At 48.3% G+C, this 27109-nt stretch overlaps 2 protein-coding genes across 4 annotated transcripts in view; one reads left to right on the plus strand and one right to left on the minus strand.

Moving 5' to 3' along the window:
- The first annotated feature begins 2729 nt into the window (after positions 1–2729).
- Positions 2730–11560, plus strand: THUMPD1 (THUMP domain 1 NAT10 acetyltransferase adaptor). The gene is made up of 4 exons (XM_084818561.1): positions 2730–2972; positions 5866–6055; positions 9226–9474; positions 10171–11560. Exons 1-4 carry the CDS (start codon positions 2739–2741, stop codon positions 10533–10535), a joined length of 1038 nt encoding a protein of 345 aa, XP_084674687.1. The 5' UTR covers positions 2730–2738; the 3' UTR covers positions 10536–11560.
- The window catches only part of LOC146336609 (acyl-coenzyme A synthetase ACSM4, mitochondrial-like), a 30007-nt gene continuing 13980 nt past the window's right edge, over positions 11083–27109 (minus strand). For all 3 annotated transcript variants that reach the window (XM_084818560.1, XM_084818559.1, XM_084818558.1), the window contains 9 exons: positions 26803–26959; positions 25146–25225; positions 24065–24188; positions 23469–23549; positions 22485–22586; positions 18619–18746; positions 16558–16657; positions 15355–15474; positions 11083–14925 (listed from right to left, as the gene is read on the minus strand). In XM_084818560.1, coding sequence (XP_084674686.1) covers positions 14839–14925; positions 15355–15474; positions 16558–16657; positions 18619–18746; positions 22485–22586; positions 23469–23549; positions 24065–24188; positions 25146–25225; positions 26803–26959 — 979 coding nt within the window. In that variant the 3' untranslated portion in view covers positions 11083–14838. The remainder of the gene's footprint in view (positions 14926–15354; positions 15475–16557; positions 16658–18618; positions 18747–22484; positions 22587–23468; positions 23550–24064; positions 24189–25145; positions 25226–26802; positions 26960–27109) is intronic.

Here is a 27109-nt window from a genome sequence, read left to right on the forward strand (position 1 = left end):
TGGGCAGAACATTGGGGACCCCCTCGTGGGGGTAACAATGCATTGTTGATTTATTTAGACTTTTGTTTTGTTTTTGAATGCTTTAATGTGTGAACCATCTGAGTGTAATGTATACTGTCAGTTGGGGAAGCATTTTTTTTTGTCAACAGCCACATTCCCTTGGGGGTAATCTGTCAGCGCTCACATGCCAGCCGTCGGTGGGGCCAAAGTCAGGATTGGCCAAAAGTGTTTGGTGTCTCTTTCTTTGCACTGCCTCCCCACCTCCCCTCCCCATGACGCAGGCTGCTAGTTGAGGAACAGGTCATTCTTGCCAAAACTATGAATTGACCTTCGCGGAGGGATTTTGAAATTAGGCTGAAGGCCACATGGAGTTAGGCCAAGGGCTGCAGGTTGACCACCCTTTGATACAGTAAAGTTACAGATACTATGAGTCTGACTAGGAAACATTACAAGTGTGTTTTTAATCTACCTTTAAAAAAAAGCTTTTATCCTCTGATTCTGGACAGAAAATTGTACCTAGGATTGTAATACTTGGGTTTAAGTCCACAGCTGTCAAAGGAAAACACCATAGGCTGAGTGCTTTCTGTTGCAATATATATGAGCAATTAAGGGCACAATCCTTTGCATGTTTAGAAAGCAAAAAGTCCTGAACACTGGGAGTTGTAGGGCTTCTTTTTTTCTGCCTAAGCATGGCTAAGATTGCACCTTATGTTAAATGGCGAACTGTTTACAGGATGGCAACAAGCGAGGGAGAATGGTGTAGTGATCGAGGTTGGATGTGCAGTGCAATCCTATACTGAGAAAAAAGTCCCAATGTTTAATAGGCTTTTATGGCTGTGAGAGCTGGACTATAAGGAAGGCTGAGCGCTGAAGAATTGATGCTTTCGAACTGTGGTGCTGGAGAAGACTCTACGTGACCCCTGGACTTTAAGGAGGTCAAATCAGTCCATCCTAAAGGAAATCAACCCTGACTGCTCATTGGAAGGACAGATGCTGAAGCTGAAGCTGAAATATTTTGGCCACCTAATGCGAAGAGAAAACTGTCTGGAAAAGACCCTGATGCTGGGAAAGACTGAAGGCAAAAGGAGAAGGGGACGGCAGAGGATGAGACGGCTAGATAGCATCACGGATGCAATGAATATGGACTTGAGCACGCTCCGGGAGAGAGCGCAGGACAGGAAGGCCTGGCGTGCTGTGGTCCTTGGGGTCACGAAGAGTCGGACACGACTGAACAACTGAACAACAATGTATGGCTGTGAGAGCTGGACTATAAGGAAGGCTGAGCGCCGAAGAATTGATGCTTTCGAACTGTGGTGCTGGAGAAGACTCTTGCGAGTCCCCTGGACTGCAAGGAGGTCCAATCAGTCCATCCTAAAGGAAATCAACCCTGACCGCTCATTGGAAGGACAGATACTGAAGCTGAAGCTCCAATATTTTGGCCACCTAATGCGAAGAGAAAACTCTCTGGAAAAGACCCTGATGCTGGGAAAGACTGAAGGCAAAAGGAGAGGGGGACGGCAGAGGATGAGATGGCTAGATAGCATCACGGATGCAATGAATATGGACTTGAGCACGCTCCGGGAGAGAGCGCAGGACAGGAAGGCCTGGCGTGCTGTGGTCCATGGGGTCACGAAGAGTTGGACACGACTGAACAACAACTCTCAGGAAAACGTGTCCAGGATTGTAGCCTGGAACTAAGGAGCACCGGCTCGAATTTCCCCCTGAGCTACAAAGCTTATTATGTGTGGATTTTGTCTCTCAGCCTAGCCTACTTTGGAGGGTTGTTGTGAATGTAAAGCAAGGGCCATGCATGCCACTCTTGAGCTCCTTGGAGGGAGCCGGCTTTTGGGACTTCGGGTTTTGGGACTTCGGGTTTTGGTTTTATTCTGTGGCCGTTATAGGGCGCAATCCTATGCGTTGCTTCGACGGACAAAAGTCCTACCGCAAAAGCCCTGCAGGACTTTCTTCTGTCGAAACGCACATAGGATCGCGCCCTTAATTCGTTTCAGGTTTCACATTATGCCCTATTATCTTCGTGTATTTTGTGGTCTTAACGCTTAAACTTAACTCGTAAACAAGCAATTCGGCGACACAGGGCAGAACTGTGGAGCGAAGAAGAGCTTGCCTGTTGCCATAGAAACAGACAGAAGGCCCGAGGCCTGAACGCGCGGTAGAACTCACGCAACCACATCACATCTAAGTCTACGGTTCAAAGTGATACTCGTGAGTCTACGGTAGCGGATGGGCGTCGCTCTATCCCGTGGCATCTCTATGGTAAAGGAAAATGGAAAGCCGCGCTTCCCTCCATTAGCGGAAAGCGGCGTCGCTCTATCCTTCAGCATCTCCATGGTAAAAAAAAAAAAATGGAAAGCGTTCGACGCCAGCAGAGTGGGGTCGCTCTGCTTGTGGCATCTCTATGGTAACCCCCTCAGTCCACACGCACGTTTTGCGCGGGACCCCGCCCCCCCTTCCCAGTTTATATATTGGTGTGTATATTGTGTGAGAAAGAAAGAAAAGGAAAACATCGCAATGAAGCACGAGTCTATGGATGCGTGTTTAGAGATTCCCTTTCTCCACGAAGTGGCCCTGCCTCTAGGTTGTGTTTTTCCCTCGGCGCGGCCGGATGACGCCATCCAGGGGCGCCGCCGCGGGGCTCGCGGTTGCCCGCTCCTTCGGTCAGCGTCCCCGGCGGGCGCTTCTGCGCCTGCGCGGATCGGGCTCGCTCGCTCAGTCGCCCAATGGCTGCCGCGGAGACGCCGGACGCCGCCGCCGCCGCCGCCGCCGCCCGCAAGCGGCGGCCCAGAGCGCAGTACTTGCAGGCGGCCAAACGGGCCCGGCTGGGCGGGTCGCGCCAGCTGGAGCCGGGCATGCGCGGCATCCTCATCACCTGCAACATGAACGAGCGCAAGTGCGTGGCCGAAGCCTACAGCCTGCTGGGCGAGTATGGCGAGCAGCTCTACGGCCCCGAGCAGGTAGGCAGCCCGGTGGGCGAGGAGGCCGCTCGCCGAGAAGGGGGGGGGGGGGCTCGTGGTGCTTGTGCGTTACTGTATTTATATCCAGCCTTTTCGCCTCCAGCAAGGTATCTCAGCGGCTTGTATGGCTCTCAACCCCCCCCCCATTTATCCTCACAACAACCCTGTGAGGTAGGTTAGACTGAGAGCCTGTGACTGGGAGTTGGAGTCCAACATCCGGAGGACTGCAGGTTCCCCAGCCCTGGTGTTAATTACCCATGAGTGACAGTATTCATAAAGGGCCGCGGTGGCTTAGTGGCTAAGACGCTGCACTGCAGACCAGAAGGACAGCAGTGCGAGACCCGAGTGCCGCGTGACGGAGTGAGCTCCTGTCTTCGGTCCCAGCTCCTGCCAACCTAGCAGTTCGAAAGCAAGAAATTGCAGGTAGATAAATAGGCACCGCCCCGGCGGGAAAGGTAAGAGCGTTCCGTGCACCTCGGTGTTCAGTCATGCTGGCCACATGACCACGGAAGCGTCTTCGGACAGCGCTGGCTCTTCGGTTTAGAAACGGGGATGAGCACCGCACCCTAGAGTCGGACATGACTGGTTGGGGGCACCTTTACCTTTTTATAGTATTCATAACTTGCCTTCTCTGGGGCTCAAGGTGCTGTGTGTAGCACCTGAGATAACCCACCAGGTTGTCTCTTATCAAGGCCCGGACTGGATAGCTTCACCTGTGTTGCTGCATTATGTGCCTTCTCACTATGCCCTGGAGTCACATAGGTCAACATACTTTTATTATTACAGTTATATTCTGCCTTTTTTCCTCCGAGGGACCCAAGGCAGCTTACATGATCGTCTTCCTCCTCAGCAGTTTATCCTCACAGCAACCCTGTGAGGTAGGTTAGGCTGAGAGTCAGTGACTGGCCAGTATCACCCAGTGAGTTTCATGGCTGAGTAGGAACTAGAACCCTGGTCTCTTGAGTCCCAGTATTTGCTTGCATTTGACAAGATCCACCGTGAGAGAGATTGAGATGCTACCATCTCAGTGTCCTGGGACTGGAGGAGTAGGAGACATAAGAGTCAGCAAGGGAGAAAGGGCAGAGTCATTTAACAGAGTAGCACATATGATTAAATTTATATCCCATCTTTTTCCTTCTTGCCAGGAGCCCAAGGTGGTTTACATGGTTCCACTCCTCCCATTTTATGCTCACAAAACCCCCGTGAGGTAGGTTAGGTTGAGTGGCAGTGTCTGGCCCAAAGACGCCCAGTGAGTTTCATGGCTGTGTGGGGACTAGAACCTGGACTTTCTGAGTCCCTGTCCCATACTCTAACCAGTACACCACACTGGCTCCGACACTGACGTGTGTGTATGTGCATGTGTGTGTATGTATATACATATATGGTGCAGAGAAAGATAGAGAGTCCAACAGTCCAACCACTGTACCACCCTGGCTCTCATAGGGCACAGTCCTATTGCGATAATCATAAGCCCCCAAGCTCGGAGGCTTCCACTCATGCTGTGCAGGACGGGAGGAGCAGGGGAGGCAATCTTCGCCTCACTGTGCTCACGCCCTGCATTTTTGCTAGATGGGCTTTTTGCAGCCACATCGCACTGGTGAGGTGTGCTCGACTGCAGTCCGAAGAACTTCTTCACATGCTGTGCTGCCAGGTCAGGTATCTGCTGCCCTGAACCTGTGCGTTAGTCTTTGTTGAATTTCATGTTGTTAGTTTCGGCTCAGTTTTGCATTCTGTCCAGGTCATTTTGAACATTTTTCTTCTCATCTAAGGTTTTAACTATCTCTCCCAGTTTTGTGTCATCTCCAGGTTTGAGAAGGATTCCCTCTACCCCTCCCATCTAAGTCATTGATAAAAAAAATGTTGAAGAGTAGTGAGCCTAGGACCACAGATTGAAACATCCCTGTGACATCCCAATTGAAACCTTCTTCCAGTTCGAGGAGAAACCATTGATTAGCACCCTTTGAGACTGGTTTTCCCATCTGATGGTACTATCATCTAGCCCACATTTAACCAGTTTGCTATCCAAGATATTATGGTGGATGTTGTCAAATGGTTAGTAGGATTTATTTTTGGCCAGTCCCTGCTGGCTCCCACCAATCACTGCATTATCAAGATGATTACAAATGGGGGACTAATAATGCTGATCTACCTTACAGGGCTGTTGTAAGGACTAGAATTAGATAATGCATGAGAAGAGCTTCGAACTCTTGAAAGCACAATACAAGTGTTAAGTATTATTATTGATAGTAATATATTATTTAAGATTTTCACATAGCACGTGTGCTGCAGGACACACCATTATAGGGAATGGAATGATTTAATTAAGCACATGCTCCAAATAGCAACCCATTAGTGCCCTGGAAGCCATGGGGTGTTATACCACCTCATAACAATTCCTTCACCAAAGTCAAATTGCTTCTGAGCTGGGATGGCTCCATGCTATCTTTTTAGTAAATGTAAGAGAGCTACTGAAACTTGCATCAGCTATTAAGAGACTTTCCTCCTTGAGCTGAGGTGATCAGGCAGCAGCCATTCCATCAGGCTGCAACAAAGGGAAGGATGGGAAACTGGGCCATTCCATCAACTCCAAGCACCCACTCCATCAGTCTCCTTCTCTCCCCAAACTGTTTCCATTCCAGCTGGTTATGATAAGAACTACTATTTAACTTTAAGAATTGGTTCTTGAGTTTGCTTCTTTCCCTTCTTCCCTCTCCATCCCTTTTCCCTTTTGTTTGGTGTTTTTTTGGATTGTAAGCTTGCAGTCAGAGACTGTCTTTATTTCTTACTGATTTAGATGGAAGCTGCTCTAGGAGCCTTTTGAGCTGAAGGGCAGGGTATAAACGCTTTAAGCAACAAGTGAGTTTTTAAATGCCATGTGAATATGTGTGTGAAGTTTGCAGATCAAGACGAGGACAGGCTATCAGGAAATGAGGAGGAGGACGAGGATGAGGACGACGATGCTGAAGCTGCTTTGAAAAAGGAAGTTGATCAGATTCGCACTTCGACGGAGCAGAAGCTGCGACGGTTCCAGTCGGTGGAGAGCGGCGCCAACAATGTGGTTTTTATTAGGACGCTGGGTGTAGGTATGTGTGCCTGGAAGGAGCCTGGCACTAGGTAGATGGCTATGAGTCTCCAATGGCACAATCCTATGCATGTTTAGATAGAAAAAAGTCCTACAACTCCCAGCATTCTCCAGTCAGCATCGTGGGATGAGGAATGCTGGGAGTTATAGGACCTTTTTCAGTCTAAACGTGCATAGGTTTGTGCCCCAAGAGAGCAGTCCTATGGTCCTTAGACAGAGTCTATGGGGCCCCAGGATACTACAGTTTCCTGGATCTGAGGTAGGACGCAGCACTCCGACTTTAGACCCAAGGGTTTGAGCGCCCCTCCCCCTCACAACTGGCACGGAGAGAACCGCCAGCTTATGTTGTCTCCTCAGGCCTCCCCAGCCTCCTTCCCTCCCTGATGCCTCAGCTAGACGGGTGAAAAAGCCCGTCTAGCTAAACTGCAAAGTGGGAGCCGCGGCGGAGGCGAAGATTGCCTCCGCTGCCCCTCCCGCTCTGTACAGGGTGCTCGTAAGCCTCTGAGTTCGGAAGCTTATGAGTATCAAGGGTGGATCCTCTGCTGGCTGGGGAATGCTGCGAGTTGTAGGACTTTTTTCTGTCTAAACATGCATAGGATTGCACCCTATGTTGTGAGCCATGAACTCACTGGTTGGCCTTGGACAACTCTAGAGCTCTCACGCTCAGCAACAGTGCAAACACATAGTGTAAAGTGCCCTTTCCCCAACCTGGGGCCCCACATGTGTTTCTGACTACAGGCCCCATCAGCCCCAGTTAGCATTGCTGATGCTCAGGGGTGATGGGATCTGTAGCCCAAAAGACTGAAAGGCATCTGGTTGGGGAAGGCTGGCATAGTGCATGGCATCCAACGCAGTGGAATACACCAAGCATATTTGTCTAAGTTCTTTTTTTTCCAAAATGGGAAAAGAGAGAAGGAATTTGTGTTCGCCGGCATCAGATTTCAGGCATGTAGGATTCTAGGATGCCTCTCTGTGTTCCCAGCAAACGAGGGCATGGATCTGTGTTTATGAGAAGTACTTTTTCTATTTCTAGGGACTGGGAACCATGTGGCAAAGATCACATCAGTCTTGGGCCAGACAGAACTCCCCTTCTAAGGATCTGATCCCCATTTTGAGTTAAGGCTGCAGTCCTATGCATACTTACCTGGGATTAAGCCTCACTACTTTCAAGTAAACTTGCTATTAAGTCTTTTACCCAGGGCTTCTGTTTGCATACTTTGTTACCCTTTACACATTTACATCAGTCTTGTTAGTAAGCCAACCATAGTTACCAGCTTACATTTTTTTTACTTGCCTGCTTTTTATTCATAAGAGGGAGACGGTCTTATGAGTAAAAAGCAGACTTGGGGGTTGGATTCGATGGTCTTATAGGCCCCTTCCAACCCTACTATTCCATGATTCTGGGACTAGTAAAACATCTTGTAGGCTAGAAGTACAGCAGGTTGGCAAAGGAGACAAAAAGGGCTCTGTTTCCGTACTGGTTGTAGACAAAACAAAGCCTCTTCCTCTGTGGCCAATATGGAAGCCAAGTGTGCTGGTAGAGGTGAGGCTGCATCCTGCTCGCTCACCTGGCAGGCATTCTGTGCGCTCGCCTGTATGAAATTTCTGGTCACTAGTGGCTACCAGTTAAATACAAGGCTGATCTACATTGCTCAGGAAGGTTCCTTAGATACTTAGGTCTAATTTTAAGGGCTGCAAGTGTTGTATTGAACACTTGGGGAAAATCAGCTCCACATATCTTGCTCACCCCATTATCTGAGATGCTTAAAGCATTTCTTGATACCCTAAACCAGGTGTAGGCAACCTTTTTAGGCCTAGGGCATATTTGGCCATTTGAAAAACTCTCCTGGGCCCTGCCACAAAATGGCTTCCATGCGAGGCATGGGAAAGGATGAGCAACCTGCTCAAAAGACTGAGTAAAAGGCAGAGGTAGGATCTGAGGCCCAATGTACTAAACGACTCCTTTGAACCCACTGTTTTCAACAGAAACCTATTTCACAGCAATTTCACAGAGGAAGGCTAGAGTGTTGGACTGGGAGTCGGGAGATCCGGGTTCTAGTCCCCACTCGGCCATGAAGCTCACTGGGCGATCTTGGGCCAGTCACAGACTCTTAGCCCAATCTACCTCACAGAGTTGTTGTGAGGATAAAATGGAGAGGAGCAGGATTATGTACGCTGCCTTGGGTTCCTTAAAGAGGAAAAAAGCAGGATATAAATGTAATAAATAAATCCCAGCTGCCGGTCAGAAGATGTGTTAATGCTAAAAAAAAAAAAAGTGGGAAGGGTAGGGCACCTTCACAGACACCAAGAAAGATGTCTGATGGGATATTGTTGCCTGTGGGCACCACGTCTCCTACCCGTGCCCTAAACGACGGTGCCCTAGGACTATTGGTCATGAAACTGACCATTGGGGAGGTGACCCTGGCCTTAATCCCAGAACCTAGTGCGAAATGTGAATGTTGTTGAACCGATTGGAAACAGTGATCACAATGCTATCAGATTTAATTTAAATTTAAGTGGAAAATTGCCAAGGGAGTCCAACACAGTCACATTTGATTTTAAAAGAGGAAACGTCTCTAAAATGAGTAACTAGTAAAAAGTAAGTTGAAAGGGAAAGTCGAGGATCACATCTCTCCAGAGTGCTAGGGGTTACTCCAATGTAAGAATAGAAGCTGAGCTGGAATATATACTGCTGGTCAGGAAAGGTACAACCAAGTCCAAGAGGTCACCAGCATGGTTAATAAGTAGTGTCAAGGAAGCTATTGGAGAAAAGAAGGCTTCCTTCAGAAAACAGAAGTCTTGCGCAGATGAGAACAAAAAGGAACATACGCTTGCAGAAAGGAAATGCAAGCAGACAATAAGGGACACAAAAAGGATTTTGAGGAGCATATTCCTAATAATGTTAAGACTGACAATGAAAAGAATGACTCAAATTCATCAGACGCAGAAAATCTGTGTTGTGTGCCCCCCTTGCTTGCCCCCAATGGATTTGCTTCTTCTGGGTCAATGGCAGGTTCCTCACCCCTGCTGTAGAGTATCGTCTAGCTCTGAAACGTGAGCAAGTCCTGTTTCATGCCTAGAGTTTCACACCGCCCTTTAGGAATGCTTTTTTTTTCCCCTGGAGGAAAGCTTTACGAATGCAAACCTCTCTCGCTGCCTTAATTCTCGCAGAACCCGAGAAGCTGGTGCATCACATCCTGAAGGATATGCGTGCCACCAAAAAGAAGAAAACCAGGGTCATCCTGCGCATGTTGCCCGTTTCGGGCACCTGCAAAGCCTTCGTGGAAGACATGAAACGGTACTCAGAAACCTTCTTTGAGCCTTGGTTTAAAAGTCCCCAGAAGGGCACTTTCCAGATCGTTTACAAGGCTCGGAATAACAGCCACCTGAACAGGGTAAAAGTCATCAATGAACTGGCAGGTAAACACTTTATGACTTATGGTAATCCTTGTCCTGGAGGAGAAGGCTATCAGTGGCTACTAGTCCTGATGGCTCTCAGCTGCCTCCAGTATCAGAGGCAGTATGCCTGTGTACACTGGTTGCTGGGGAACATGGGCGGGAGGGTGCTGTAGCATTCGTGTCCTGCTTGTGGGTCTCCCGTGGGCAGCTGGTTGGCCACTGTGTGAGCAGAATGCAGGACGAGATGCGCCTTGGTCTGATCCAGCAGGGCTCTTCTGATGTTCTTATGGAGGGGTGGGGAGGGGGAGAAGGTAGACTGTGTGGTACTGATCAATCTCTTTGTGGTTGGCAGTAGATCTGCAGGGGTTTCTAACTCCCTTTTGGGTTACCACAGGCATCCCTGTGAGCTCCTGGCTGAGGGGGCATTTGAATCAGGGACTGGCTTATGCACAGCTTACTTCTCTTAGCCCCGGCAGTATACTAGCTCTTTGTGGTTGGCAATAGATCTGCAGGGGTGTCTAACTCCCTTTTGAGTTACCAAAGGCGTCCCTGTGAGCTCCTGGCTGAGGGGGCATTTGAATCAGGGACCAGCTTATGCACAGCTTACTTCTCTTAGCCCCGGCAGTATACTAGCTCTTCATTTTTGGATAGTCGGAAGTGTTGCTCTGCAGTTTGATCAGATGGCCTCCTTCCCCCTCTCCCTCCCTCGCCTTGCAGGAGTAGTGGGCCATCTCAACCCCGAGAACAAAGTCGACCTGAGTAACCCCGAGTTCACCATCGTGGTGGAGATCATAAAAAATATCTGCTGCTTGAGCGTGGTGAAGGACTACATTCTGTTCAGGAAGTACAACCTCCAGGAGGTGGTGAAGGGCAGCAAAGCGGAAGGGCAGCCAGATGCTCTGAGTGCGTCTCCCATGGGCAGCTCAGAAGGAGCTCAGCCAGCTGCAGAGAAGGTGGAAAGCCAGACCGAGTGCAAAGAGAAGACCAAGGCAGAAGACCAGCCAGCTGCGGAGAACATGGAAAGCCAGAATGAGTGTGAAGAGAAGGCGGAGGCAGAGACCAGTGACAATCACAGGGACTAGGACCATTAATGAAATTGCTGGGGAAAGAATGTGGAGGATGCCTGAATGTTATGTCCGTGGTTTGGTGTCTTTGGCTAGTTTTCTTTAACTGTCTTTTTAAACTCTACGGCCTGGTTTAGGCATCTCGGCCCAACCACGGTTTGGTTGTTGGGGCTGAGCTTCGGGCTCAAGTGCTCCCTCCTTGTCTTGAACCCGCTCCAATTCTCTCCCTCACTTCCTAGCTCATGGTCATTCTACTTTAGTGTTCCATCTTAAATCGTGCAAACCGTGGGTCCTGCAAACCATTGTTAGTCTCCAAACCAGAACTGGGAGCCACGGTTTGAAATGGCTTTCCAATCTGGGGGAGGGAGTCGGAGTGTACAAGAGCAGGAGGGAACACGTGAGCCCAAGGCATGGCCGTAACAGCCAAACCAAATGGCCATGACGTTTGAACCAAGTCTCTGACTACAGCCCTGCGAAGTTAGTTGCAATTAAGCTCTGTTGAGACCAGCGCAACTGAAGTGCGCCGTCAAAGACTGAAAAAAATGTTTTAATTTCACTGAGGCTTGGGCCTAATGTTTTTATTGGATCACATCTTCTGTGTATGTTTTAACAGTAACACTTAAATGCCCCCTTTCTGATTGGAGTTAGTGTTACAGTCCAGACGCGCCAACATCTGTTGCGTAGTTGTTTACAGCCAAATGACGTATCTGTGTTGGCCCTTTGCTTGCCTCGCTTGGTAACCGTTGGTCCTACTTCTCCAAGATGCGATACAGTTTTAGACACCTGAGGCGGCCATCCACAAGCCAACCAGCCTGTGCGAGTCTTTCATCGGTTTTGGCCAGCTTTATGCTGGCACGGCTTCAGATTTCTAAACTATTGCACATTCTGAATAGACTCAAAAGTAGGATCTGGAACAATGACCCTCTAAACAACAAACAACTTAAAGTGTGTGTGTGTGTGTGTGTGTGTGTCCTTTTTGTTGATAGATTTTTTAAATTTCAAATTTGCATACAAGTTTTATATTAAAAGCCCTCTTGAGAATACGTCCTGTGTCAGCATAGGTTTGGCAGCAACCAAGCTGAGGACCTGCTGTACCTGTTTCTCTTGATTTTGTAGGGCAGCTTTGGTCGTCTTTCCATACCACACACTGTGTAGTCTGTTTAGAAGGCAGTTCTTCGTTTTCTGAAACAGGTTGCAGAGATTGGGAAGAATCCGTTTGGGAATTGTTTACAGGCAAGGTGGGCCGATCTCAACCCACTGAGGCCCTCTCTACATGAGCCGTTTGCCCCAGTGCCACTTCGAAGGGAAGATCGTTGTGACAGATGACATAGTCCCTGCTTCGCAGCCCAGCCGTGGTTTTCACAGAGAAATCTGGGTTTCCTCAGAGTCTATTTGTTGCAGAGTTTTCACTTGCTCCGGGTTCGCTGCGGGGGGTTGAGCTGTCTGTCCCTTCCTTGGATTGAAATCGCAGCGTCGTTAGTGATGCCCCTCCCCTTTCCTGCTTCGCAGCTCTGCTGTTACAGAGGCACAAAGAAGCGGGCTGGTGGAAGCTGTGCTGATTGGTGGAAGGGAAAGTAGCCGGGGGCGGGAGGAGAGCAGAGGGGCAAACATGTCTACTGGGAAGTAACTCATCGCCTTCTCTTCCACGTCACTGCTTCTCTCACTTAAGTATTGAGCTTGAGAGTGGAGACGCGCAGTTACAAAGGCACACAGCTGAGAAATGGTGGACGCCTGTGGATTTGAAGCTGTGCCGTTGAGCAAGGGTGGGTGCCTGGGCAGATGATTTCCATAAACATGTACTCAGAAGCACTTCATGCTCTCGGCGCCTGCTCAGTCTCTGGAGGCAGCAGCTGCCTGCTTGCCTGCCCACCTCAGAAATGTGTATGCAGGGTTTGTTATGAACATCTACTCGTAAGCAAGTCCTACCTGCTAGTCACGTACCCTCCTCCCCAGCTCTGCGTGCTCTCCTCTTCCCAGCTTGGGAAGCCCACCTTAACCCTCCCATCGACCGCCCCAGTTATTCATTCGCAGCACGAATACTGCGCAGCTCCTGAGCAAACAATGAGATTGGTGCCATGTAGATGCGGCCTGAATCATGTTGGCTCTAGCCAGCAGCTCCCAGGCTAACCTAGTTCTTGGCGAGCTCTGCCTGCCGATGCAGTGTCATTCGGCCACCCGCTGAGTGGCGTTTCTCCTTAGACCCGAGTTGTTTTGGCATCACTGTACCAACAAGCAATGCAGGTGGTGCTTGCTGCTAAGTGGACAGGACGTTCCACCCACTTCTGCTGCATGGAAGGATAAGGTGAGTTTGCTCCACAGTGGAGTCGGAAGAGCTCTTGAGCACTGCTCAGTGGCAGAGCGCACGTGTTTCATGCAGAGCGCACGTGTTTCATGCAGAGCGCACGTGTTTCATGCAGAGCGCACGTGTTTCATGCATGCATTCTCCCAACACACCAAAACACAAGTATGCAACTCTGGCTCTTAACTGATGCAGGTAACGTATATGGAAAGCTTTTCTGTTGGACTGCAGGCCTGGGTCCTGGGAATGGAAGCCAATGCAGGCTGTGTGGAGCATCTTGCAACATGTACATATGCATATGGCAGCATTGCAAATAGGCTAGGATGGGAGTAAGCAGACTTCAGGCTTGCAAGATCTATTGTGCTGTTTTGCTAGAATGCTGAACAATACCAACACCATCAGACACAAAATGGACCATGGCTTCTTCAGTTAAAAGGAGGTGGTCACAGGTGTTGGCAAAGGCTGGAAGCCTGAGAGCTGCCAAGCGGTAGACAGTACTGGTCTACGTGGACAAATAGTCTGGCCTGGGGTAAAGTTGGCTTCCTGTGTTCCTAAACGCCCTGCACCATAAAGTTACATTGTCCTCAAATGCCCTGCAAAGGAGCCATGTTGTCACTATACAATGAATACTTAAGCCGTGCTGAAGCCAGGCAGGCCTTCTTGGGCAAGATGTAGCCTGGTAGCAGTGCCATGAGCAAAAAGGCACTGCCATGATTGGCCACCCCTTGAATTTCAGACAGTGTAGCAACATGGAACAGAACTTCTGATGTTGGTCTGAGTATACAGGCAGGTACATAGGGGAACACTGGAAAAGAGTGGTGTGTGTACGCGTGCGCATGTCCACAACAGACCGCCTATTTCAGACCACAATGGGCTATTTATAACTATATTTCCCCAATTCTGGTTTTGTTGAATTCCTATTCTTAAACCATTTCCAGCATTGGGGAAAGAGGTCCCAACGAACAGAAGCCCTGTATTAAAGATGTCTGGACCTTCATTGAACTGCGTGAACTATGTGTGGCATTTGTGGGTTCCACCATAGTAAGGACATAGCTGAGGATGGAACTGGAGGAGAGGGAAGCAAAGGGATATAGCTCAAGGCTGAAACATGCTTTGCAGGCAGAAAGTCCCAGGTTCAATCTCTAGCAACTCCAGGTAAAGCTGGAAAGAACCTCTTGAACGTGTGTGCGTGTGTGCTTGGTCCAATAACAAGTTTATGCTTGTCTACACCGTCCTGTGCCCACACCCTTCTCTTCTTTTGATAAATTGGCAACCAGGACAAGTTTAACAAATCACTCCCTTTAATGACAAAGGTGGTGAGTGCTGACAGAAATGAAACCAAAATGGGGCCACTGAGAAAAGGGAGGTGATATGGATGGGTGAACCCAGTGCTTTGCAGAAGTACAAACCCTCCCCTTGCATCTTTATTGTTAGACACTTAAAACTGCCAAAAAATGCCCAAAGATTGCGCATGCTCCATAGCCATGAAAATGTTGAGTGTCAGATGAAGAAAAATAGAAAGGGCCGGGGAGGGGGGTAGGAGATGGAATGGTTGGCTTAGAAGGGCATGACGGCCTGGCTGGCATCCTCTACTGGAGCATTCCTGATAGGAAATGTGGCTGTATTTCAAGCTTTTGTTGTGGATCCCACTTGTCTTTTGTAATCCAAACCCTATTTAGAATCCAGACATTAGTCACACTTAGGGCACAATCCTATGCAAGTTTAGACAGCATGCCACAGCCAGCACATAAAAGGAGTGTATGTTATTTTGTGTGTGTGTCTTAGGGTGCAGTCCTATGCATATTTAGACTGAAAAAAGCCCTACAGCTCCCAGCATGTCCCAGCTAGCCATGCTGGGAGTTGTAGGACTTTTTTCTGTCTATGCGTAGGATTGCACCCTTAACAAGTTTGGAATCAGGTCATCCCTTGACATTCACTTTAGTGTTCTCACATTTAACTCCTAAAGCTCAACTTACTACCTAATGCTGATGGTGCAGGACCCATGAATATGCAGGCACTGAACTACATTTGTCCCCATTCCTTTTTCCTTAATTCATTTCTTCTAATTTTTCCGTTGATGGTTTTCGGCAACTGTTGGACAAATTCAATCTGATGGAACAACAATAAAAAAAGGCAAGTAAGCAACAGAATTAATACAAGCGAACGTTCCTAATTTTGCACTTCTACACCAATACGCAAACTGAATTGGACTTCTCCTTCCAAATTTGCACTTTGAATTCTGCAATGCAGCTCTCTAATAAAAAAAAGTGTAGATTCAGGGGGAAGTGCATGCAAAAATATATATTAGTCAAAATAATTAACCAAAATGCATTCTAATTGGGGAAATGGTTTGCTAAACATGTGTCTGTTAGGGAAAATTGCATACAAAAATGCACATATTAGGACAGATGCACGCACAAATGCCTATGAATTTTAGTGCAAATGTTTAAAAAAATTGTATTTCCCAAATTTGTGAAAATGCAATGAATGAAATTAAGATCGGAAATGGATCATCCATCTTATCACAACAGTACTGACCTTTCTAGGATACTTGTATGGAGCGGTCACTTTTTTGACATGATCTTGCAGCTCAAGGGTTAACTTCTCAGGATCATGGGATATGAAGGAAGGTGACAAGACCACAAAAGCTTTCACCACCTGGTAGGTAAAAAAAAAAAAAAAAATCGCGACTGTGGCAACCTTTAGTGACCAAACACTGGTCCTGCGTGCTGCCTGCTCTTGGTTTAGACAATTAAAAGCAGAAAGCAAGAATTAGTGGGGAAGGATCACTTTTAAATTCACAAAGAGTTCAGGACCATCTGGAGAGCGACTTTCAGGGATAAATGTTGATGTGTGTTTTTTAAATAGGGAAGGCCAACTTTTGTAACCATGTGGGCAGGCCAGGCATCAGCGGTAGGCATGGTTGAGCATCTGCCAGGAGCCCAGATGCCAGCAGGAGCCGACAAGAGCCCCTTGCTTCCCCTCTTCACCATTGCAATCTGTGCGTTCACCTGGCTCTCGCTCTAGCCCAGGTGGTGGTGGTGGTGGTGGTGGTGGTGGTGAGAGGGAGGAGCATTAGATGCCAACACTGCCTTGCTTTCGGCCTGTCAAGCAAGCAAGTGGTAGCAATGATGAGAAAGAGGATAAGGAACAACTGCAGCTGGTGACCGTGGCGGTAGAAGGTAGACCCACTGAAGGAGGGCACTCACGGAGGTTGTCTTGCCCAAGGGGCATAAAAAACTGGAGCTGGCACTGCATGTAGGTTTGTGGAAGGCCTGTAGCATTTCCCAGCCTTGTGCCTTCCAGATGTTTTGGACTTCAATTCCCATCTGCCCCTGCCAGCACGGCCACTGGTCAAAAATTCTGGGTCCCACCACATTGTGTGGTAGGGACATTGAGCATGGGACAAGTGGGACCATGTCTGCTGGCACACCTTGCCCCCCCCCCCCAATACTTGCTGGTCATGTCTCCCAGCAGTCACTCATTAATGAAGAAGTGCCCTCCATGCATACAGGATACAGGGTGTGGCCAGTGAGTGCATCAGCATCTGGGTTGGGCTAGTGGGTGGTTTCGTTTTTTTCTGAACAGTCTTTATGTCTCCTTTATCTGTCAATAAAAGGCTGGGCGGGGTGACTTATTTGAAAGCACTCCCTCGCCTTCAGATTTTGTGGCCTGCTGCTGCTCAGAAAACCATAATTCCCAGATCACCCCCCCCCCCAAAAAAAGGGTATATTGCTTTACCTCCCCTCTGACAGGATCTGGACTGCTCACCACGGCTGATTCAACCACAGCTGGGTGCTCGATCAATGCGCTTTCTACCTCAAAAGGCCCGATACGATACCTAGGGAAGAAAAAGCTCAGTGACGTATATTGTTTTGTTAGTCGTTACCTTGAAAGGCCTATACCAGGGGTGGGTAACCTATGTCTCTCCAGATGTTTTGGCTTACAACTCCCATCAGCCCTAGCCAGCATAGCCGATGGTGAGGGATGGTGGGAGTTCTAGACCAAAATATCTGGAGGGCCGCAAATTGCCCACCCCAGGTCTATACAGTTTGGACCTGAGGTATCTTAGGAATGGACTTCTGTCATACGAACAGGGTTTGCTTCATGTCCTGCAGGCCTGGCGTCAGAAGCTGGCATGGTGAGGCTAACGCTTAGACCCATGGGCCTTCTTTAAAAAAACAAAACCAAACCTTTTTTATATGGCCCACTGTTGTGAAGAGAAAAGTTGGGCTAGGCTGCTGCAGCCGCTGCTGTCTTCCTGATCGGCAGTGCCTCTGAGCCCGGCATCCAATGTAAACGTCAGGAGTGGGGCCCAGAGGCATGGGAGGTAAGGGAAATGAGGCTGTTCCCTTCCTTGGTGCTTCTCCACACAGTGCCAGGGACTGTCAGGTGGTTAGAGCTCTGCTGCTTTCAAGGCTGCCCCCTGTTCCCTTTGCTGCCCATCACGGCCCGTGCTGGCTCCAGGTTTTGGAAGGCCTTTGGGCAAGACGCCCCCAAGGGGGCCCCTCCCTCAATGAGTCGATCTTCTCACCACCATTGTCCCCAGCTGCTCTTGTTCCTCTTCCTCTCTCACATCATTGCCATCACTTGCTTGCTTGACAGGCAGAGAGCCAGGGAGCAAGCAGGCTGTGGCATCTCCTGCTCCTCACCACCACCAGAGGAGGAGCAACTCCAGGGAGCTCTCGTCCGCAGGCCCCTGCTGTGGTGTGGGCCCTCGGCAGGTGCCCAATCGGGCCTACCCTTGACGCCAGCCCTGATCCCTGCTACCTGTCCACATCCACCCCATGCTAAGCTTGGGGAATTCCAACAGGGAGGTGCTGGAGGGAACTGGAAGGCACCTTCTCCAAGGCCCTGTCAAAGCTGGTGCTGGGTCTGATATCCTGCTACCAGCTGTTTAGAGGTGATATGAGCAGGGTGGCCACTTACACATCACCCCAAAGAGGAAATGCCTCATCCCTAAAGAGGACATACATCTGCATAACACTTAGACATGCTAATTTATATGTATAGATGCAGATTTAGAAATAATTAAAACACAAATACATCACACCAGAGTGGGGAAGTCTGGAACCAGGTGACCTGTGTGTGTCTGCCCAGACTGCTGTCTTGCCACTAATGGTCAATAAGCAACTTCATGCCCCCTGGGCCCCCTTCTTAGGGTCATTTTTAAACGAGCCTTGGACTTGAAGAGCCCTTCAGTCAGAGGATGCCTTCAAATAAAGGAGTCCTTTCTAAAGGGTTCCAGGGCATAGTCTGAAGGCACATGAGGCAGCCACCTTGCTGAAGCTAAGCAGGTCTGGGGCTGGTCAGTGCCTGGAGGGGAGACCACCTGGGAACCACAGGTCACCATCTTGAGTACCAGGATGCAAGAAAGGTGGGATTTAAATTTCATAAATAAATAAAGTAGGACACATGGCCACCCTTGGATATGGGGCGGGGTCTCTCCGGTAGTGGCACCTAGGTTGTGGCACTCTCTTCCCCTAGAGATCTGTGTGGCCCTTATGCTACAGGTTTTCCAGTGTACTGTTAACACTGTTCTATTTTGCCAGGCCTTGATGGATTTGTCTGGTTCCTGGTTCCAGTATTTTATAATCGGTTTTGTTTTGTTTTGCTGAACTGTGCTTGCTTGTTTGTCCATCATTGTGTATTTGTATCTATTATTTCGTAAAAAAATTGTTAGCTGCTGTGAAGGCTTATGGATGGAAAGGCAGCCTAAAAAGGAGAAAAACAACAAACACGTTTTCTAATTTTGCGGTCCCTTCTCCTGCCTTTTAAAAACATAGTCTGAAATGTACAAACCCAGAAGAGATGATGACATCATCAGATCTCCCAACAAACCACAAATATCCATCTTCATCCATCAATCCTCTGTCGCCAGTGATAAAGAAATTCCCACGAAAGGCTGCCGCAGTTTTCTCTGGATTATCCTTACAATAAATAAAATTAAAGAAAAAGAATCTCTGTTTCATTTTGGAGCCTTATGGATTAGATCAGAGGTGGGGAACATTTCTGTGTGCATTTTTCAAAAATTGCATGCTTCCCCACCACTGCATTGACCGAAGTGTGAAAATATGTGTTTTTTGAACGTGCATTTCAGAGTGCGAATTTTCAGAAAAATATGGGTTTTTTTTCCTAACTTGATCAGGTACGTGTGAACATTTTTTTGAAAATGTGCTCTTGTTCGCATTCGGGGTGTGCATGGGGCAAGTTCGGATGATTTGTGAACAAATAAAATTAAGGCTGTTTCTAGCTGGGTGTGGAGGTTTCTGTGCTGGTAATGGAGTCTTAGGGATGTCAGAGAATTCCGCGACGGATCTCGGTGAGGCCGAATGCCAGTGCATTCAGCCCCCCGAAATCCATCTTGGAATGAAGCCCCTGCCCCCCCAACCCACGAAAGGTGCACGGGACAAAGTCCCCGCCGCCCCCAACCCACAAAAGGCACGTGAAACGGAGCACTTACCTGCTCCCGTCTGCGTTGCTTTGCGAATGGCGACCGTCCTGCGGCTGCCATTTGCTTCCTCCTCTTCAAGCTGTGATAGGCTACGTAAATACTTACGTAGCCTATCACGGTTAATGCAGGGACGCCATTTGTGCTACCACCATTTGCGTACGCTGGGTGTTTCCTCCCACTGCCGTGATCGGCTACATAAGTATTTACGTAGCCTATCACGGCAGGGGGGAAAAAAACCCAGTGTATGCAAATGGTGGTAGCCGCCGCCATTTGAGTACGCTGGGGTTCCCCCCCCCACCGTGTTAGGCTACGTAAATATTTACGTAGCCTATCACGGCTCAATACAGGGACGCAAATGGCGGCGGCTACGACAGCCGCCATTTGCGTCCCTGCAGGGCTGCCCAGTGGCTGGAAGTCCGGCTGCAGGCGGCTCTGTGGCTTGGCCGCAGAGCAGAGCCGGCCAAGCAGGATTCTGGGGGGAGGGACGGAGCACCTCCCCCACCGTCAAAGATTCCGGGGGGAAGGACGGAGTGCCTCCCCCCCACCGCAGATGCCCCTCAGCGGAGCAAAGTAAGGGATTCGTACATCCTGATGGAGTCTTTCCTTCCTCCGTGTCTAGCAGAGGAATGTAGTGGGCTCGTGGAGGAGGAATGGAGTAATCCGTCCTTCCTCCACCAATCCATTTGTTCGCCTGCATGGAATTCCTGGTCACCTATGGCAACCAGGTGTGTGGTTAAATACAAGGCTGGAATACAGGATAATCTTTTATCCTTTTGGAAGGAAAAAGCATAATCCATAGTCTGCTTTAATGATGGCCTGCCTTGCTCAGAGCATCCTTTGGGGATCAAGAAATGGATTGCATCCCCTCATCTACTTCTACAGAGGGATCCCTTTTTGGTTGTTGGGCCCTTTCTTCAGGAACAGAAAAACATGTAATGGGTCACAATATAGCTCTGCTCTCCCTCTTTCTTATGTTCTTTCCTGGTTCCATACTTTGGACAAGAAAGCTTTGTCAGTGTCAGGAGCACCCTTGCTGCCTTCTGCAATCTTCAAGTAGCCAGAATCAACACGCAGACGATAGGGCTCTTTTCCAAGGCTTTATTTCCATTCAACCTAATGACGCTTACAGATGCTAATTGCCTGAGCCTAATGAGGGAAACTTTAGAGAGCTGCCTACCAGAGGTTGCTAGCCTTAGAGAAATCAGTTGATCTCTGTTTGGAGGACAGAGGCGGGAAACCTCTGGATTTAAGGGCTAGGAGGTGAAAGTCTGCCCCTTTCCCATGGGGCATTGGGGCGCAGCTGTTGACGTCATGCCAAGTGGGCTGAGTGCCTCCTCTTGCAGCCCTCCTTCTTCCGCTTGTCCCTACGCCAGCGCCTTGCATCCAATTGTCCCTCCCCCTGCCTGCCAGGGTCACTACCACTCTCAGGAATGTGATCAAGGAGGGGCTCTCCCTCCGGTGGCACCTCTGAACAGTGCGCGGGTTCCTCTCCCGTGGTTTCTATCCCTTCCTCAGAATCAGAACTGCTTTGGGGCTCTATGGGCTCCAATCCAACCCTGACAGTCAGTGACTTAATCTAAGTTGATATTACAATAAATGAATCAGTATCCCGATATGTAACCAGCCAAAATTTGCAGAAAGGTTTATTCTCTGCTTGACTTTCTGACCTCTTGATTGTCTGACCCCTAATATGCATCTGGATTACATGTGCCAGCTGTTACAACCCACATGGGTATCTGTCACAGAATTCAGTATCCTGATGATCTCAGCTTTCTTTTAAAAAAACATGCAGGTTCCTATCCCTCATGGCTGTGGAGAAAAGCTTAAAAATCACTTGGTAGTGCCTGGTAACTTAACTTAGGGAAAGGTAAGCAGAATTCCCAGGGGTCAGAAAAGTGGGCTTTGGCAGTCTGTTTAATTTGTTATCCTTTCTTGTTGATAAAAGAAGCCAGAGTGACAGCACGTCATTTGTACACATTGCAGAATTGAGGTGTATGTGGCACAGGATTCATATTACTTTTTAGCACAGAGTATACATGGCCTTTACAGTGACATATGGAGAAGACAGAGAAAGGACAGTCGCTGCATCTCGCAGGAGAAAAAGAAAACCAAATGGCGATTTTGATTTGATAGAGGGAAATTAGAGAGAGGGGACCAGTCTTATATATAAATTGCTTACCACGCAGTGAGAGAGGAAACAAAATAGCCACTTGGATTTTATATATGGAGGGTGACTGGATGGAGGGCGTTCAACCTGTTCTGGATGGGGATGCACTCCCCCTGAAAGAGCAGGTCCGTAGCTTGGGGGTCCTCCTGGAACCATCGTTGTCACTTGAGGCTCAGGTGGCCTCAGTGGCACGGAGTGCCTTCTACCAACTTTGGTTGGTGGCCCAGCTACGCCCCTATCTGGACAGGGATAACCTGGCTTCAGTTGTCTATGCTCTGGTAATCTCCAAATTAGATTACTGCAATGCACTCTGCGTGGGGCTGCCTTTGAAGAACGGTTCAGAAGCTGCAGCTCGTGCAAAATGCAGCGGCCAGATTGATAACGGGGACCAGAAGGTCTGAACATGTAAGACCGATGCTGGCCTGCCTGCACAGGCTACCCTGCATGTTTCCAAGCCTGATTCAAGGTGCTGGTTTTAACCTATAAAGCCTTACACGGCTTGGGACCACAATACCTGACGGAGCGCCTCTCCTGACACAAACCTACCCATACACTACGCTCAACATCTAAGGCCCTCCTTCAGCTGCCTACTCTGAGGGAAGCTCGGAAGATGGTGACAAGGGAGAGGGCCTTCTCGGTGGTGGCCTCCAAATTATGGCATGATCTCTCTAACGAGGCCTGCCTGGCACCAACATGTTACCTTTTCAGCACCAAGTTAAGACCTTTCTCTTCTTCCAGGCATTTGGCAGCATATGATGAGTTTTAATTGATCCTGGAATGGCGTATGGTTATGGTAGTCTGCTTTGAGATTGCTTGTTGAAGTTGTTTTAGATATATGTTCTTGTATATTGTTCTGTTCATGTGTTTATTATGGAATTGGCTTTTAAAATCTGTATACTGTATTTTTAAATGTTTTAATCTTTGTAAACCTCCCAGAAAGCTTTGGCTATTGGGCGGTATAGAAATGAAATGAATGAATGAATGAATGAATAAATAAAATGGAAATGATAGAGAGGGAACTGTCAAGCATATAAATGAATTGCTTACCACATAGTGAGAGAAGAAAGAAAATGGCCGATTGGGTTTAATTCTAATAGCGATGTCTCCTTCTTCCCCATGAGGCAAAATATTGCAGTTTTCATCGATGATCTAGAAAATGGCAAATACAGGGGCCACAGTGAATAACGAGTTAAAAGGCTGGCCCTACCATTGGGCCGAGTGAACAGCAGATGCTGTGTGTGTGTGTGTGTGTCTGCGCGTGCGTGCACGAGAGAGAGACTGGGTTCACACAACATGCTAACTCACACTCTGGTTGAGTCTGGGTTGTTGTTGAACTGTGGGCTGTTATTCTACCATGGGTTATCATGTTGTCTGAACGCAACATGTCTTCCTCAGCGTGGCTTGTTAACCATGCAATGTGGCTTATTTTTCTCAAGCTGCCTTGAGAACCCACGTTGTTAGGTTGTTTAGGGTGGTTAACAAGCCACCCTGCAGAAAATGTGCTGCGTTCAGACAACAATATGTCCCATGGTGCTACAACAACCCACACTCAACCACTGAGTGTGGGTTAGCGTGTTGTGCGAACCAGAGTGCTGGCAAGGTGTTGGAGGAAATAGCTGTGTGTGCGCCACATGGCCTGTCTTGTACCACCTAAGCTAGCCTGCTGACCTCAGGGGTGCTTGAGGACCTTAACTCATCACCAGTGTTGAAGTCTGGTTGGCTTCTGTACAGTCAGGGCGGAAGGCAGCTTGTCCATATCAGGCAACAAAACGTCTTGAGCCAGCCCTGAAAAATGCACCGCCAACCTCCCCCCCTCAATACACAGGTGTTATTACTTCTGTTATGGAGCTCATTTTCCACATCTTGGGTTGGATTAAGGAGTAGATCCATTGAAATCTATGGGACTTGAGTTAGTCACGAGTCACTTAAATCCCATTGATTTCATTCAGTCTACTTAAGCGTGACTAAATCTGGCTCCAGCCAGCCCCTTATTACCACCAGGCCCACATGATGAACACACTATCCTCTTACCCGAACGTCATAAGGCGGTGCTGGCCTCCCCATGGACCCAGGCTTAATTCTCTTCCCTTTCTCGTTTTGGGATATCACGCCCTGCAGCAAGCAGAGATTTCAGCAGACTGAACTTCTTCAACAATTGCACTTTTATTCCGCCACGCATTTACATTCCTGAGCAATAGCTCTCTATTTCTTTTCTGGCAAAACTAATAGAGAACTGACAGGGCATTTTTGGCCTAGAATCAATGGAAGCTGGTGGCTCCGATGTCAGTGGGGCAGTGAATCTGCTCCAGGTTTCAGTCAGAACCACTCAGAACTCTAAAGGAGCTATCCAAGTTCCTTTAGAGTTCTGACCGATTCTGACTGAAACCCAGAGTGGATTCATCGCCCTACCGACATTGGAGCCACCAGCCTCCACTGCCTAGAATCAGAATGGTAGAGTTGGGAGATACCTTGGAGGTCATCTAGTCCATCCCTCTCCTCGGTGTAGGATCTGCATTGCAGGATGCAACTACAGTATCTCTGACAGATGAATGTCCCACCCCGACTTAAATACCTTGAGTGAAGAAGAGCCCACCAATACTTTTTGCATCAACCAAAATAGCACCTACGACTTCTGTCTGTCCGTAGCCTTCATAGATATCCAGCCCTGTCTGCTTTTTCCATTGCACCATCACGTCTGGGTTCAGTGCCTCCCCTCCTGTCAAACAGTGTTGTAGGCTCTTGAACTTGCAGCTTTGCATGCATAAAAGGAAGAGACAGGATTGGTCTCTGGTGTCACTGTAGGTTAAAAAAGTGGCTCTTGAATTTTTGGGGCAGCCCCCCCGGGGGCATGGGACACCTGTGTGTGTGTGTGATGTTCCAAAAAGGGAAAGGATATTGAAATAGATGGCCCCTTTTTCCCCACCAGCCAAGACCCAAGAGGCTTGAATGCCCCCTAACAGTGCACCTCATTGATCCAGATTGGATTTCCAGGTAGGGGGGACTGCATCCTTATTTGTCCCATCCTCCCAATGTGATTTGGAAAGAAGGGTGTCCAAACGGAACTTCTCCATTCCCAATTTGAATAAATCAGTACTGTGTTTAAATGGTAGCTTGGTAGCCATTGGCGATAAGGAATTGCTTATAGGTGAATATGCAATTCTTTCATTCTGCACCCAGCATAGAAACCAAATGGGAATACCAGAGGAGGGAAGATGCCCTCCTCTGCATGCAGTATACCAGGAGCGCAGAACCTCAGGCCTGGGGGGCAAATATGGCCCACCCAGCTTCCCAATATGGCCCTCTGATGTTCCACCTCCCCTGCCCCTATCCTCCTTTCCCCACCCACTGATCATTTGGCAGTTTTACGGCTTTTATACAGTTCTTTTCCCATTATAAAATCCCGAGATGCCTCTCCTAAGGTTTTGTTACAGGCAGAAGGAGCTTTTAGCTACAATATGCTGGTGCTTTCGGCCCTACCCCTTTTGCCTTTGGCTCTGCCCACCACTGGAACAAAGCCCCTGAGAGCTTCTCCAAAATGGAATTTGTCCCTTGAGCTGAAAAAAGGTTCAACATCCTGCAGTATAGAAATGGAACGGGAGGAGGAACCGAACTCTCCGTCCCTCCTCTGCCAGCTCCCAGCAGACTGGTAAAAGTTTTTGTAGGCTAATACTTTTGTGGTCTTATTTACAAGGCTGAATCAAATGGTACCTGGTAAGATCATGTTGCACCAGCATGCGGTAGACTGCTGGAGCACTGCAGAAGGTAGTTACTGGATATCTGGAGAGAGTCTAAAGAGATAAGAAAGGAAGCAAGATGGGGTGACCAACATGAATTCACTCAGGAAAAATTGAATTGATCACTGGGTATTTAGTAACAACAGCATAACCTCTTATCCTGCCCTTCTTCCAAGGAGCTCAAGGCAGAGTTCATGATTGCACCATCCCAGTTTATCCTCTCAACAACTCTGTGAGGTAGGTAAGGCTGAGAGATAGTGATTGGCTCAAGGTTACCCAGTGAGCTTCATGGCTGAGTGGGGACTTCCCAGTCCTGGTCCAGCATTCTTATCTACTACACCACACTGAATCATCTCCATCTCCATTGTCGTCGTCATCATCATCATGATCTTCATCACCGCCACTATCATCAACATCACCACCACTATCATCACTAACACTATCATCATCGTTGTCATCATCATCGTTGTCATCACCACCACCACCACTGTCATCATCATCATCATCACCATTCATCATCATCGTCATCACCACCACCACGATCATAATCATCATTGTCGTTGCCACTACCACTATCATCATCATCATCATTACTGTTGTCATCATCATCACCACCATCTTCACTACCACTATCGTCATCAACATCATTGTCATCATCATTATCATCATCAATATCATCACCACCATTATAATCATCATTGCCATCATCATCACCATCATCATCACCATTACCACCATTTCCATCAATATCATCAGCTTTGTCGTCATCATCATCACTGTAATCATCACCATCATCATCATCACCACTACTATCATCATCATTCTCGTCATCACCATCATCATCATTTCCTCCATCATCATCATCATCATCACCACCTTTGTCATCATCATCATCATCACTGTAATCATCACCATCTTCGTCATTTCCACCACCACCACCATCATCATCATCATCACCACCACCATCACCATTGTCATCATCACGACCACCACTACTATCATCATCCTCATCCTCATGGTCATCATCATCATCCATCCACCAATGTGCATGGTGCTTTGCAGAGGGCAAGGCTGCATTCCGAGAAGCTTACAGTAATGTTTGATAGAAGGGAAACAACAGGGTAAACAAAGGAAGGGTATGCATTCAGTTCAGTTCCAGGTACTTTGGCTTAGTTTCAGAGGACTGTCATCCACTTGCAGGTGCCCTCAGTTTGAAGGGCTGTCCAAGTCCAAGTCTGGTTTAGAAATGGAGAACCCCAAGAAGGGAGAAAAGGGGCCTTGAAGTTACCCATTCACAGTGAGCACCTTGCTGTTGCAAAGAGCTTGTGTGCTCTTTTGGACATGAGTGAGGAAATGGAGCAGCATCCTCCACTTGCCTTAAAGCTGTCCCTGTGGGTTGTGTGAACTGGACCCAGAGGGAGATGGCAGCAGCGACAGTGGTGAAGAGTTGGGTCCACTCAGGGAGTCCCCCCAAAAGGGCATCCAGCTCAAGGGCCCCCCAAACCTGAAGCCAACACTGTTTTTATCACTTTGCTCAGTTTAGATCCCATATTATTTTTCTTGGGGTGGTGGTGGTGGCAGAGTGATGCTAAAATATATCTCCAAGGACAGGATGTGTATTTTATTCTTACCTTTAGGATCTCTCTTGGATCAAACTGTGGCATGCTGTGTACAAAGACGCTGGTGCCTCGAAGCCACGGAGCAAAAATGCTCCCCAGGGCCGCCTTCACCCAGCCTGTATCAGACATGTTCCACATGATGTCTGAAGGTTTCAAGTCCAGCCAGTACCTGTGAGACACAGACGTTCAGGCTTGGGGAGTCTGGATTAATGCATACAAGATATGTGGGATTCAATCAAAGCCCCCATTCCTTATTTATAATTGCCATCTGAGGGTCATCGCACATTAATGTGCATTGTGCAAAAATGATGGTTTTGAT

The sequence above is a fragment of the Heloderma suspectum genome, chromosome 12 (assembly GCF_057233095.1).
Source record: "Heloderma suspectum isolate Gila_16-S chromosome 12, 16-S_ref, whole genome shotgun sequence".
Classification (NCBI taxonomy): domain Eukaryota; kingdom Metazoa; phylum Chordata; class Lepidosauria; order Squamata; family Helodermatidae; genus Heloderma; species Heloderma suspectum.